The sequence below is a fragment of the Oncorhynchus nerka genome, linkage group LG16, assembly GCF_034236695.1.
Source record: "Oncorhynchus nerka isolate Pitt River linkage group LG16, Oner_Uvic_2.0, whole genome shotgun sequence".
In the NCBI taxonomy this organism is placed as follows: domain Eukaryota; kingdom Metazoa; phylum Chordata; class Actinopteri; order Salmoniformes; family Salmonidae; genus Oncorhynchus; species Oncorhynchus nerka.
This window is the reverse complement of record NC_088411.1, coordinates 18859072-18871396: the sequence shown is the minus strand read 5'-3', so window position 1 is coordinate 18871396 and position 12325 is coordinate 18859072. Positions and strand designations below refer to the sequence as shown.

At 48.4% G+C, this 12325-nt stretch overlaps 1 protein-coding gene across 1 annotated transcript; it reads right to left on the bottom strand.

Moving 5' to 3' along the window:
- Positions 1-8473: 8473 nt before the first annotated feature.
- LOC115144159 (WAP, Kazal, immunoglobulin, Kunitz and NTR domain-containing protein 2-like) lies at positions 8474-11838 on the bottom strand. Its single transcript, XM_029684956.2, has 2 exons — positions 11252-11838; positions 8474-10934 (listed from the first exon to the last, which is right to left on the bottom strand). Exons 1-2 carry the CDS (start codon positions 11447-11449, stop codon positions 9402-9404), a joined length of 1731 nt encoding a protein of 576 aa, XP_029540816.2. The 5' UTR covers positions 11450-11838; the 3' UTR covers positions 8474-9401.
- Positions 11839-12325: the final 487 nt, after the last annotated feature.

The window sequence follows — 12325 nt, the reverse complement described above, 5'->3', positions numbered from 1 at the left end:
TGGGTGGCGGGTAGGAAGGAGGAAGGATGGGTGGCGGGTAGGGCGGAGGAAGGATGGGTGACGGGTAGGCCGGAGGAAGGATGGGTGGCGGGTAGGGAGGAGGAAGGAAGGATGGGCGAGGCGGGTAGGGAGGAGGAAGGATGGGTGGCGGGTAGGGAGGAGGAAGGATGGGCGAGGCGGGTAGGGAGGAGGAAGGATGGGTGGCGGGTAGGGCGGAGGAAGGATGGGTGGCGGGTAGGAAGGATGGGTGGCGGGTAGGGCGGAGGAAGGATGGGTGGCGGGTAGGGAGGAAGAAGAATGGGTGGCGGGTAGGACGGAGGAAGGATGGGTGGCGGGTAGGGCGGAGGAAGGATGGGTGACGGGTAGTACGGAGGAAGGATGGGTGGCGGGTAGGGAGGAGGAAGGATGGGTGGCGGGTAGGAAGGAGGAAGGATGGGTGGGTGGCGGGTAGGGAGGAGGAAGGATGGGTGGGTGGCGGGTAGGGCGGAGGAAGGATGGGTGGCGGGTAGGGCGGAGGAAGTATGGGTGACGGGTAGGACGGAGGAAGGATGGGTGGCGGGTAGGGAGGAGGAAGGATGGGTGGCGGGTAGGGCGGAGGAAGGATGGGTGGCGGGTAGGGAGGAGGAAGGATGGGTGACGGGTAGGGAGGAGGAAGGATGGGTGGCGGGTAGGGAGGAGGAAGGATGGGTGGCGGGTAGGGCGGAGGAAGGATGGGTGGCGGGTAGGGCGGAGGAAGGATGGGTGGCGGGTAGGGCGGAGGAAGGATGGGTGGCGGGTAGGGCGGAGGAAGGATGGGTGGGTGGCGGGTAGGGCGGAGGAAGGATGGGTGGGTGGCGGGTAGGGAGGAGGATGGATGGGTGGGTGGCGGGTAGGGAGGAGGAAGGATGGGTGGGTGGCGGGTAGGGCGGAGGAAGGATGGGTGGCGGGTAGGGCGGAGGAAGGATGGGTGACGGGTAGGGAGGAGGAAGGATGGGTGGCGGGTAGGGAGGAGGAAGGATGGGTGACGGGTAGGGAGGAGGAAGGATGGGTGGCGGGTAGGGAGGAGGAAGGATGGGTGACGGGTAGGACGGAGGAAGGATGGGTGGCGGGTAGGGAGGAGGAAGGATGGGTGGCAGGTAGGAAGGAGGAAGGATGGGTGGGTGGCGGGTAGGGAGGAGGAAGGATGGGTGGGTGGCGGGTAGGGCGGAGGAAGGATGGGTGGCGGGTAGGGCGGAGGAAGGATTTGTGGCGGGTAGGGCGGAGGAAGGATGGGTGGCGGGTAGGGGCGGAGGAAGGATGGGTGCCGGTAGGACGGAGGAAGGATGGGTGGCGGGTAGGGCGGAGGAAGGATTGGTGGCGGGTAGGGCGGAGGAAGGATGGGTGGCGGGTAGGGCGGAGCAAGGATTGGTGGCGGGTAGGGCAGAGGAAGGATGGGTGGCGGGTAGGGCGGAGGGAGGAAGGGTGGGTGGCGGGTAGGGAGGAGGAAGGATGGGTGGCGGGTAGGGCGGAGGAAGGAAGGGTGGGTGGCGGGTAGGGAGGAGGAAGGATGGGTGGCGGGTAGGGCGGAGGAAGGAAGGGTGGGTGGCGGGTAGGGAGGAGGAAGGATGGGTGGCGGGTAGGGGGAGGAAGGATAGGTGGTTGGCGGGTAGGGGCGGAGGGAGGATGGGTGGCGAGTAGGGCGGAGGAAGGAAGGGTGGGTGGCGGGTAGGGAGGAGGAAGGATGGGTGGCGGGTAGGGCGGAGGAAGGAAGGGTGGGTGGCGGGTAGGGAGGAGGAAAGATGGGTGGCGGGTAGGGCGGAGTAAGGATGGGTGGCGGGTAGGACGGAGGAAGGATGAGTGGCGGGTAGGGCGGAGGAAGGATGGGTGGCGGGTAGGACGGAGGAAGGATAGGTGGTTGGCGGGTAGGGCGGAGGAAGGATGGGTGGCGGGTAGGAAGGAGGAAGGATAGGGATTTGGCGGGTAGAGGTGAGGGAGGATAGGTGGTTGGCGGGTAGGGCGGAGGAAGGATGGGTGGCGGGTAGGGCGGAGGAAGGATGGGTGGCGGGTAGGGCGGAGGAAGGATGGGTGGGTGGCGGGTAGGGAGGAGGAAGGATGGGTGGCGGGTAGGGCGGAGGAAGGATGGGTGGCGGGTAGGGCGGAGGAAGGATGGGTGGCGGGTAGGGCGGAGGAAGGATGGGTGGCGGGTAGGGAGGAGGAAGGATGGGTGGCGGGTAGGACGGAGGAAGGATGGGTGGCGGGTAGGGCGGAGGAAGGATGGGTGGCGGGTAGAGGTGAGGGAGGATGGGTGGCGGGTAGAGGTGAGGGAGGGTGAGTGGCGGGTAGAGGTGAGGGAGGATGGGTGGCGGGTAGAGGTGAGGGAGGGTGAGTGGTGGGTGGACAGCCAGGAGGGATCTCACTATCTTCCTGGCGGGTGGAAGCTGGAGAGTGGGTGTTGGGTTGGTATTGGAAGGGAAGGGAAGGAAGGTGTTCTTATGGTCTTCCACAATGTTTTTATTTTTCATGCATGCTATGATTAAATTTTACCATTTGAAACATAAAACAACGTACCAAACTTTGCCTTTGTACAGTACCAGTCAAAAGTTTGGACACACCTACACATTCAAGGGTTTTTCTTTATTTTTACTATTTTCTACAAATACTAAGTCCATAATATGGCAAGGACAGCTCAAATAAGCGAAGAGAAACGACAGTACATCATTACTTTAAGACATGAAGGTCAGTCAATCTGAAAAATTTCAAGAACATTGAAAGTTTCTTCAAGTGCAGTCGCAAAAATCATCAAGCGCTATAATGAAACTGGCTCTCATGAGGACCGCCACAGGAAAGGAAGACCCAGAATTACCTCTGCTGCACAGGATAAATTCATTAGAGTTAACTGCACCTCAGATTGCAGCCAAAATAAGTTCTTCACAGAGTTCAAGTAATAGACACATCTCAACATCAACTGTTCAGAGGAGACTGCGTGAATCAAACATTCATGGTTCAATTGCTGCAAAGAAACCACTCCTAAAGAACCCCAATAAGAACAAGAGACTTGCTGGGCCAAGAAACATGAGGAATGGACATTAGACCGGTGGAAATCTGTCCTTTGGTCTGATGAGTCCAAATTTGAGACCGTTGGTTCCAACCTCTGTGTCTTTGTGAGACACAGAGTAGGTGAACGGATGATCTCCGCATGTGTAGTTCCCACCGTGAAGCATGGAGGAGGTGTGATGGTGCTTTGCTGCTGACACTGTCTGTGCATACGCCATCCCATCTGGTTTGTCCTTAGTCCCACTATCATTTGTTTTTCAACAGGACAATGACCCAACACACCTCCAGGCTATGGAGGGCTTTTTTACCAAGAAGGAGAGCGATGGAGTGTTGCATCAGATGACCTGGGCTCCCCAATCATCCGACCTCAACCTGATTTGAGAACATTTTGGGGTGAGTTGGACTGCAGAGTGAAGGAAAAGCAGCCAACAAGTGCTCAGCATATGTGGGAACTCCTTCAAGACAGTTGGAAAAGCATTCCAGGTGAAGCTGGTTAAGAGAATGCCAAGAGTGTGCAAAGCTGCCATCAAGGCAAAGGTTGGCTACTTTGAACAATTAAACATTTGTTTTAACACTTTTTGGTTACTAGATGATTCCATATGTGTTATTTCATATTTTTGATGTCTTCATTATTATTCTACAATGTAGAAATCGTCTAAATAAAGACAAGCCCTTGAATGAGTAGGTGTGCCCAGAATGTTGACTGGTACTGTATACTCTGATGTTTGCATATGAATTACTGAGGTAAAGAGACAGTATATCTTTCAAACATAAGCTGTCAGACTATTATTATATGTACATTTTGTACATTTCTCCCTTGGGGAACATGGAATTGTCTGCCAAGACATTCCTCAATGTATAGGCTATCCTTTTGCTGGTTTTGCTGATGGAATTGAGAGATATTTGCCAGAGGGGGGACATTATCATCAAGTAAGTGGTATTTATATTGTCATCTAGATCCAGGTGCTTCTGTAAACTGTGTTTTCAGTGCTACTGTAGCATCCGTTTATGGCCCCACACAGATTGGTTGTGAAATTCGGATGTACATGCATTGTAATACCAACGCATATCCCAACGTATATCCCAAAGGTGGAGAGGACACTCTATTCTATTCTCAACTACCATTGTAATAAGTCCATACACACACACACAGAGATTTGTTAGGGCAACAGGTAGCCTAGTGCAGTCTTTCCCAACTCCGGTCCTCGAGTACCCTCAACAGTACATATTTTAGTTGTGGCCCCTGACAAGCACACCTGATTCTAATTGTAATTTAATCATCAAGCCCTTGACCATTTGAATCAGGTGTTTTTGTCACTAAAACAAAACTGTGTAGGATCAGAGTTGGGTAACACTAGCCTAGTGGTTAGAGTGTTGGGCCAGTAACCAACAGGTAGCCTAGTGGTTAGAGTGTTGGGCCAGTAACCAGCAGGTAGCCTAGTGGTTAGAGTGTTGGGCCAGTAACCAGCAGGTAGCCTAGTGGTTAGAGTGTTGGGCCAGTAACCAGCAGGTAGCCTAGTGGTTAGAGTGTTGGGCCAGTAACCAGCAGGTAGCCTAGTGGTTAGAGTGTTGGGCCAGTAACCAGCAGGTAGCCTAGTGGTTAGAGTGTTGGGCCAGTAACCAGCAGGTAGCCTAGTGGTTAGAGTGTTGGGCCAGTAACCAGCAGGTAGCCTAGTGGTTAGAGTGTTGGGCCAGTAACCAGCAGGTAGCCTAGTGGTTAGAGTGTTGGGCCAGTAACCAAAAGGAACTGAGCACTGTACAGAAAGCTGCTGCAGGTCACTACAGAGTACTGACTCTGTCAAGGAACCAATGGCTAATTGCGGTGAGTTCCAAAAGTATTGGGACAGTCACACATTGTTTGGGCTCTGTACTCCAGCACTTTCAATTTGAAATGGTACAGAAAGTGCAGACTGTCAGCTTTTAATTTGAGGGTATTTTCATCCATATCGAGTGAACTGTTCAGAAATTACAGCACTTTGTACATAGTCTCCCCCCCATTTTAGGGGACCAAATGTATTGGGACAAATTCACTTGTATATTAAAGTAGTCAAAAGTTTAGTATTTGGTCCCATATTCCTAACACTCAATGATTACATCAAGTTTGTGACTCTACAGACCTTTTGGTTGCATTTGTTGTTTGTTTTGGTTGTGTTTCAGATTATTTTGTGCCCAATAGAAATGAATGGTAAATAATGTGTGTCCTTTTGAGTCACTTATATGTAAATAAGAACATAATAGTTTTCTAAACACTTCTACATTAATGTGGATGCTACCATGATTATGGATAGTCCTGAATGTCACCCCCCCCCCCCAAAATGCAGGACAGAGTGAAAAATAAATTAATAATCCCTGTCCCAATACTTTTGGAGTTCACTGTATATCTCTCTCACACACACACACACACACACACACACACACACACACACACACACACACACACACACACACACACACACACACACACACACACACACACACACACACACACACACACACACACACACACACACACACACACACACACACACACACAACAAAAAAAAAAACAATAAGCTAGTTAGTTTCTTTGTGACATTTTGTAAAATATTTTAGTTTTGCCAGAACCATTGCACAACTGTTTTTGAGCACACACACACTCATCAAAACATTGGTTGTCCAGTTCTGTCAAACTTGTCGTAAATCTGAATTCCAACACCAATGTGTATGGACGGGGTCTATGGAAGTGTACTACAGCCATGCAGAGAGGTCTGGACCTTTATGGCACAGAACATCAGGTAATGTGCTTGTCCTGCCATACTGCTGGCTCAATCTCAGCTATTTGAGTGGGCTGTGAAAAGTGTGCAGAATAATTATAGAAGGAACCACAGTCCATCTCAAATTATCAATGTTTTATTAAGTCAATGGTGAGAATGAAATAAAGCCACAGGTAATAGATCCTGCATATATCTTCCTGATAGATAGCTCTAAAGCTCACCATCTCCTTGTCCTTCTCTAAACCAACAAAAGCAGTTCCACAGTAGGCCTGAGGTCCCAGGTGATTCAGCCTGTACTGGAGCACCATACCTGGGGATATCTACTGCTTCCCTCCCTCTCCGGGCTCAGAGCTGAGATGGGAGAACCAGAGGAAGGCAACAGTGGAGGAACACCCTTGTCGAACCCCAGGCCCAGAACAGGCTTCTGGCAGACCTTGAAAGACATAACTCCTGAATGGGAGTGGACCTGAGGTTTACGGCTGAGCTGCTCTACCCAATTACACAGGAATTGGAGAGACTAAACAAAACACAGTGGAGTTTTTACTATGCCACTGGGGGCTGTGTGTGTGTTTGAGGGGGAGGGTGGGAGTCGAGGAAAGTGGGCGGAAAGAGGGGCGAAGGAGAGGAGCGACCAGGGTGGGCTTGGGACACGCTATTCCCCTCTCTCTTTCATCACTCCTGTCAGACAAACCACCCAGGTACAGCACTTTTACTGTATAGACGCACGCACGGTCTCTGTTGCTTTACAGTCTGAGTGGCTCATGGCGGTGGAGAAAAAACAACTGGAGAAATGTTGTCTAACTGCTACCTTGTTTCACCTTTACAATGTATGCATGTGGCAGTGTATATATAGAGTACCAGTCAAAAGTTTGGACCCACCTACTCATTCAAGGGTTTTTCTTTATTTTTACTATTTTCTACATTGTAGAGTAATAGTGAACATATCAAAACTATGAACCAACACTTGAATGAAACATGTACTAACCAAAAAATTGTTAAACAAATCAAAATATATTTTCTATTTTAGATTCTTCAAAGTAGCCACCCTTTGCCTTGATGACAGCTTTGCACACTTGGCATTCTCTCAACCAGATTTATGAGGAATGCTTTTCCAACCATCTTGAAGGAGTTCCCACATATGTTGAGCACTTGTTGGCTGATTTTCCTTCACTCTGCGGTCCAACCCATCCCAAACCATCTCAATTGAGTTGAGGTCGGGTGATTGTGAAGGCCAGGTCATATGATGCAGCACTCCATCATTCTCCTTGGTCAAATAGCCCTTACAAAGCCTGGAGGTGTGTTTTGGGTCATTCTCCTGTTGAAAAACAAATGATAGTCGCACTAAGCGCAAACCAGATGGGATGGTGTATTGCTGCAGAATGCTGTGGTAGCCATGCTGGTTAAGTGTGCCTTGAATTCTAAATATATCACAGACAGTGTCACCAGCAAAGCCATCACTCCTCCTCCATGCTTCACGGTGGGAAACGTCATGCAGAGATCATCTGTTCACCTACTCTGCGTCTCACAAAGACACAGCGGTTGGAACCAAAAATCTCATATTTGGACTCATCAGACCAAAGGACAGATTTCCACCGGTCTAATGTCCATTGCTCATGTGTTTCTTGGCCAAAGCAAGTCTCTTCTTATTAGTGTCCTTTAGGAGTGGTTTCTTTGCAGCAATTTGACCATGAAGGCCTGATTCACACAGTCTTGTCTGAAGAGTTGATGTTGAGATATGTCTGTTACTTGAACTCTGTGAAGCATTTATTTGGGCTGCAATTTCTGAGGCTGGTAACTCTAACTTATACTCTGGGACTTCCTTTCCTGTGTTGGCCCTCATGAGAGCCAGTTTCATCATAGCGCTTGATGGTTTTTGTGACTGCACTTGAAGAAACTTCCAAAGCTCTTGAAATGTTCTGCATTGAATGTCCTTCATGTCTTAAAATAATGATGGACTGTCATTTCTCTTAGCTTATTTGAGCTGTTCTTGACATAATATGGACTTGGCTGCAATTTCTGAGGCTGGCAACTCTAACGAACTTATCCTCTGCAGCAGAGGTAACTCTGGGTCTTCCTTTCCTGTGACGGTCCTCCTGAGAGCCAGTTTCATCATAGTATTTTGTGGTTTTTGCAACTGCACTTGAAGAAACTTTCAAAGCCCTTGAAATTTTCCAGAATGACCGACCATCTTGTCCTAAAGTATTGGACTGTCAGTTCTATTTGTTTGACACTTTTTTGGTTACTACATGATTCCATATTTGCTAATTCATAGTTTTGATGTCTTTACTATTATTCTACAATGAGGAAATTTTACAGTGGCCTTTTGTCCCCAGCACAATGTGCACTTGTGTCGTGATCATGCTGTTTAATCAGCTTCTTGATATGCCACACCTGTCAGGTGGATGGATTATCTTGGCAAAGGAAAAATGCTCACTACCAGGAATGTCAACAACCTTGTGCACACAATTTGAGAGAAATAAGCTTTTTGTGCGTATGGAACATTTCTGAGATCTTTTATTTCAGCTCATGAAACATGGGACCAACACTTTACATGTTGCGTTTTATATTTTTATTCAGTACAATTATAGCTGAAATGTGTGAAGGTATTTCCTCATTCTCTCCTGTAATTTTCCCCTTTACTTCCTGCGGTATATTCCAATCATTTCTTTCAGTTTATGAAACAGTAAAATATCAAAGTAGAGACAATCTAATATTTTATTATTTATTTACATGACAACGCAGGGATATGGATATCCCTGTTTGATCTTATACAAGACATCATAAAATATGACACAAAAGAGGAACATACGTTCCAACGAGAAAAACAAATGAAGAGAATGTGCTTTGGGAATAGGTATGAAAGCGAGTCAACAGCAGAGCAGAAAGATTTTACGGTACAATAAATAGCAACATATCAAAAGGAAGCATTAACGTGCCTTATTGTTGATAGATCATTCTGATTCTTGGAAAATGTAGCAATCAACCACTGAGAGAATATATTACAACTTAAATCCGGTGTACTGACAAAACTTAATCACACATTATATTACACAGACACACTGTCACCGGTTCTACCAGAGAGGTAAGGGAACAGCTTCATCATCCACAGTGACAGATCAATAACACGAAAACAAACATCAAAAACAATCTTAAAGTAAAGTATATACACAAACATCAGAACATGTCGTTTCTGTGCGGTGCTTCCAACGAGCAAAAGTCTGCTTGGTCGATTTCCAGGTGCACCAGGAGAGGCGGAGGAGGAAAAGGCACGAGTCTATAGGGAATGAGACAACTAGAGGGTTTGATGAATGTCCCCTCTGTTCTGATACATGGTTTTTCAATTAGAAGCCAACAGTCAGGCCACAACAGAGAGCATTGGGATAAACAGACAGGTTGGCAGGGCACATTAAGAATGTTTTGTTCAAGTGAAACTCTCAGAACAAGGTACATTATGTACAGAGCTGTGTTACATTTTTTCGGTTTTATTTACTTTCTGCTTTGAACTTTGACATTGCGTTGAATGCAATCTTGTGGGTAGGAAAAAGGATAAACGATTTAAATTAAAAATAAATGTATGTGTGTGTGTGTGTGTGTGTGCAATTGTCCTCAAAGCACCCCTATCCCTCTCCCCCTGGTCTACTGAATGGCGGGGAACTCTTTGAGAATGTCACAGGTGTTCTTAGTGATGACCTCTCTGAGCTTCCGTACCCGGCGTGTGTTCGACGCTCCCACATAGCTGTCCGCCTGCAGCACGGCCATGCCATCCCTCACATCTCCCATGACGATGACCTGACCTTCGCTGATGTTGGGACATTGGCAGTTCCAGTCCATGTTGGTGAAGGTCACCTCCAGAGGCTCCTTGCCAAAGAACCGGAGGCCCATCTTCTCATCCTTCAGGATCTCCTCCACTGTGACTAGGGCTTGGCCCGAGTCCCTCTCCTCCATCAGTCCAGACAACCTCCCCAGGATCACAAAGTCACTCTTACAGAAGCTGGTCACCATCTTGCCTCTGGGTTTACAGGTTTTACAGTGGTGGTTCTTAGGGAAGGGGCACATCTCCTCACAGGCCTCTCTGGACTCAAAGTTGTTGTCGTTGCCACTGCAGCCTCCGTAGATGAAGGACTGGCACTGCCTCTGGCTGCTGCTGTAGGCCCATCGGGGCTCGTAGGCCTTACAGGGACCCTGCAGGCTGGGCAGGCCACAGGGGGAAGACACCTCCGGACCACAGCACAACATACACATCTCATACGTCTCAAATGGTTTCCTGTTGCTGTTACAGCTGCCATGGGTGAAGGAGAAGCAACTGTTCCTTTTGGGCTCATAGTACCAGCTCACCCTCTCCTTTCCACCACACTCCTCCACCGTGTCAGGGGGCCTCTGGCACTCCTCGGCCGGGCAGCGGGTCATGTTCCTGGGCTCTTCTCTCCTCAGGGGATCCCTGGGCACCACGGTGAGGGCATGGTGGGCATGGGCCGAGCCAGAGGGGTTGTTTGCAGTACAGGTGTAGACACCAGAGTCCTGAGGCTGGGCGTTGTAGATCACCAGCTGGCCAATGTTGGTGACCACCACATTCCCCCTCACATGATTGGGTCTCATCACAACCCTCTCCCTTCCATCTCCCTCCACCTGGTGCTTTTGCCAGCTAATCTCGGGCCGCGGGTGCCCTGTGACGTCACACAGGAAGCTGGCCGTGTCTCCCACGGTAACCAACTGTTGTGATGAGCTGCTGGCCATGACTGGCGGCTGGGGTTCCGTCAGGAGTGGGGGCGTCTCCTGGAGGGGGGCTGTGGTTGGTCGGAGGGTGGTCTCCAGGGGCAACGGGGGGCTGGTGTTGGGCCAGGTGAGGTGGAAGCGACAGGTGACCACAGAGAGGGCGATGCCCTTGGAGCAGGCCTCAGCATCCATGTAGCACTTGTTGTAGTAGGTCATGCCGTCGGAGGCGCAGGTGAAGTGAGGTTCTCTCTCACAGCGGTCCCTGCACTTACACACAGGCTGGCCTTCCCAGATGTCACACTGAGAGCCCTGCTGGGTGCACATGAAGCTGGCACAGGTGGCTTCTTTGGGCATGCCCACTGGACCCTTTTTCCCATTAACGTCCATGTAACGTGCCGCCACGCAGCTCTGATTTCCACATACGTTGGGACAACACTTCTCAAACTTCTCACACTCCTGTAGGGAGAGGGGAGGGATTAAAAGGATTGGTTACTGTAGAATTTTACATGTTAGAGAAGCAATTGTAAAAAATAAAAAAAAGATGTATTAAAATGATTAGATTAATAATTTAATGTTTATTCTCATTTAATACAAAAGCAGATGTTGAGTGACAAATTGCAATGCACTTTTTGAATTATACATAATATAGAATTACAAATTACTCATATTCTATCATGAATTAATTATTTTAAAACCTATAATTTAACAGCTTGAATTAAAACAATGTTATTTCTCACTGAGTAGAGTAGGACGTGATGACAGGGAACACTCACCTGGTCAGATTCGCACTCCCGCATGCAGGTACTCATGGCGTCTACCCAAAGGTTGGGGTTCATCTCGTTGGGGCAGATGCCGGCATGGGAATAGGCTACTCCGGCTACAGACATGGCCCTGACCCGCTGGTCCAACCACAGAACCAGGCACTGCCCCAACAAGAACCAGATCCACCGGGGAAACAGCATCCACCACATCGCCAGCGTGTACCAGTTTCAAAGAAAATTTAGAGAGAAAAATGTTGTAGCCTATTTATTGATGCAAAAATATAGATTTTTCAATGTCTCCGCTGATTATTGAGGTTTGAAATTCAAAGTTCAAAAGATTTAAAACAAGTCTCCAGTAACCTACAAGTTAAATGAAATGAATCTGTCGAGTTCCTGTTCGATCAGGTATCTGAAGTCTTGAGAGATGAAGATGCTCTATTTATACTTCAGAACTTTGCTCCAAAATATCCAATCGGCTTCTTCCCAGGCGATCTCCTGACCACATAACTCGCCCTTGCTCGCAAGTGACAGTTATGAATTGCTTGTGAGATGTTGAAAGAGTGGTAAAGCTGGGCTGGGACTGGCGGGGCACCTGTATGTTAGAAGGATTGAGCTGGTATCCCCATTTAACCCAGTATGCGCCTTGTATGCACCGGGATACAGACTTGCGCACTGGAGGAAAAAAGACGCACGAGTTACTTGGAGAGATTGAAACTGTAGGCCTACTTCAATAATCCACTCTGTGAAAAATGTATTTTCTAAATAAAATACATTTTGTTAATACGTTTTGCAGACTATTGGTTCCTTGCGTGTGACTGCTTTTGATGAGTTTTGATGACAGGCAGCCTAAGTCTACATGAAACTACTGTCATCCCCTCTAACCGTTAATGCCAATACTTCTGCGATATTTGAATAGTCAATTATTTTGTATAAAATTATTAGGGGACGAATTCGTTTATTCATTTGGATAACAATTACTGTCAATGTGCAATTATGACCTTAGTGTAAATTATCCATTTGAATACAGAACAAATTGACATACTTTTTGCATTACTTGAATCCGTTTTAATGCATCGACTAGGCCTA

Excerpts from the sequence above, each read along its gene's own strand:
- LOC115144159 (XM_029684956.2), bottom strand. The coding sequence starts at position 11,449 with ATGTGGTGGATGCTGTTTCCCCGGTGGATCTGGTTCTTGTTGGGGCAG. Across the intron at positions 10,935-11,251 it reads GGGAGTGCGAATCTGACCAG|GAGTGTGAGAAGTTTGAGAA; the intron begins GTGAGTGTTCCC and ends CTCTCCCTACAG.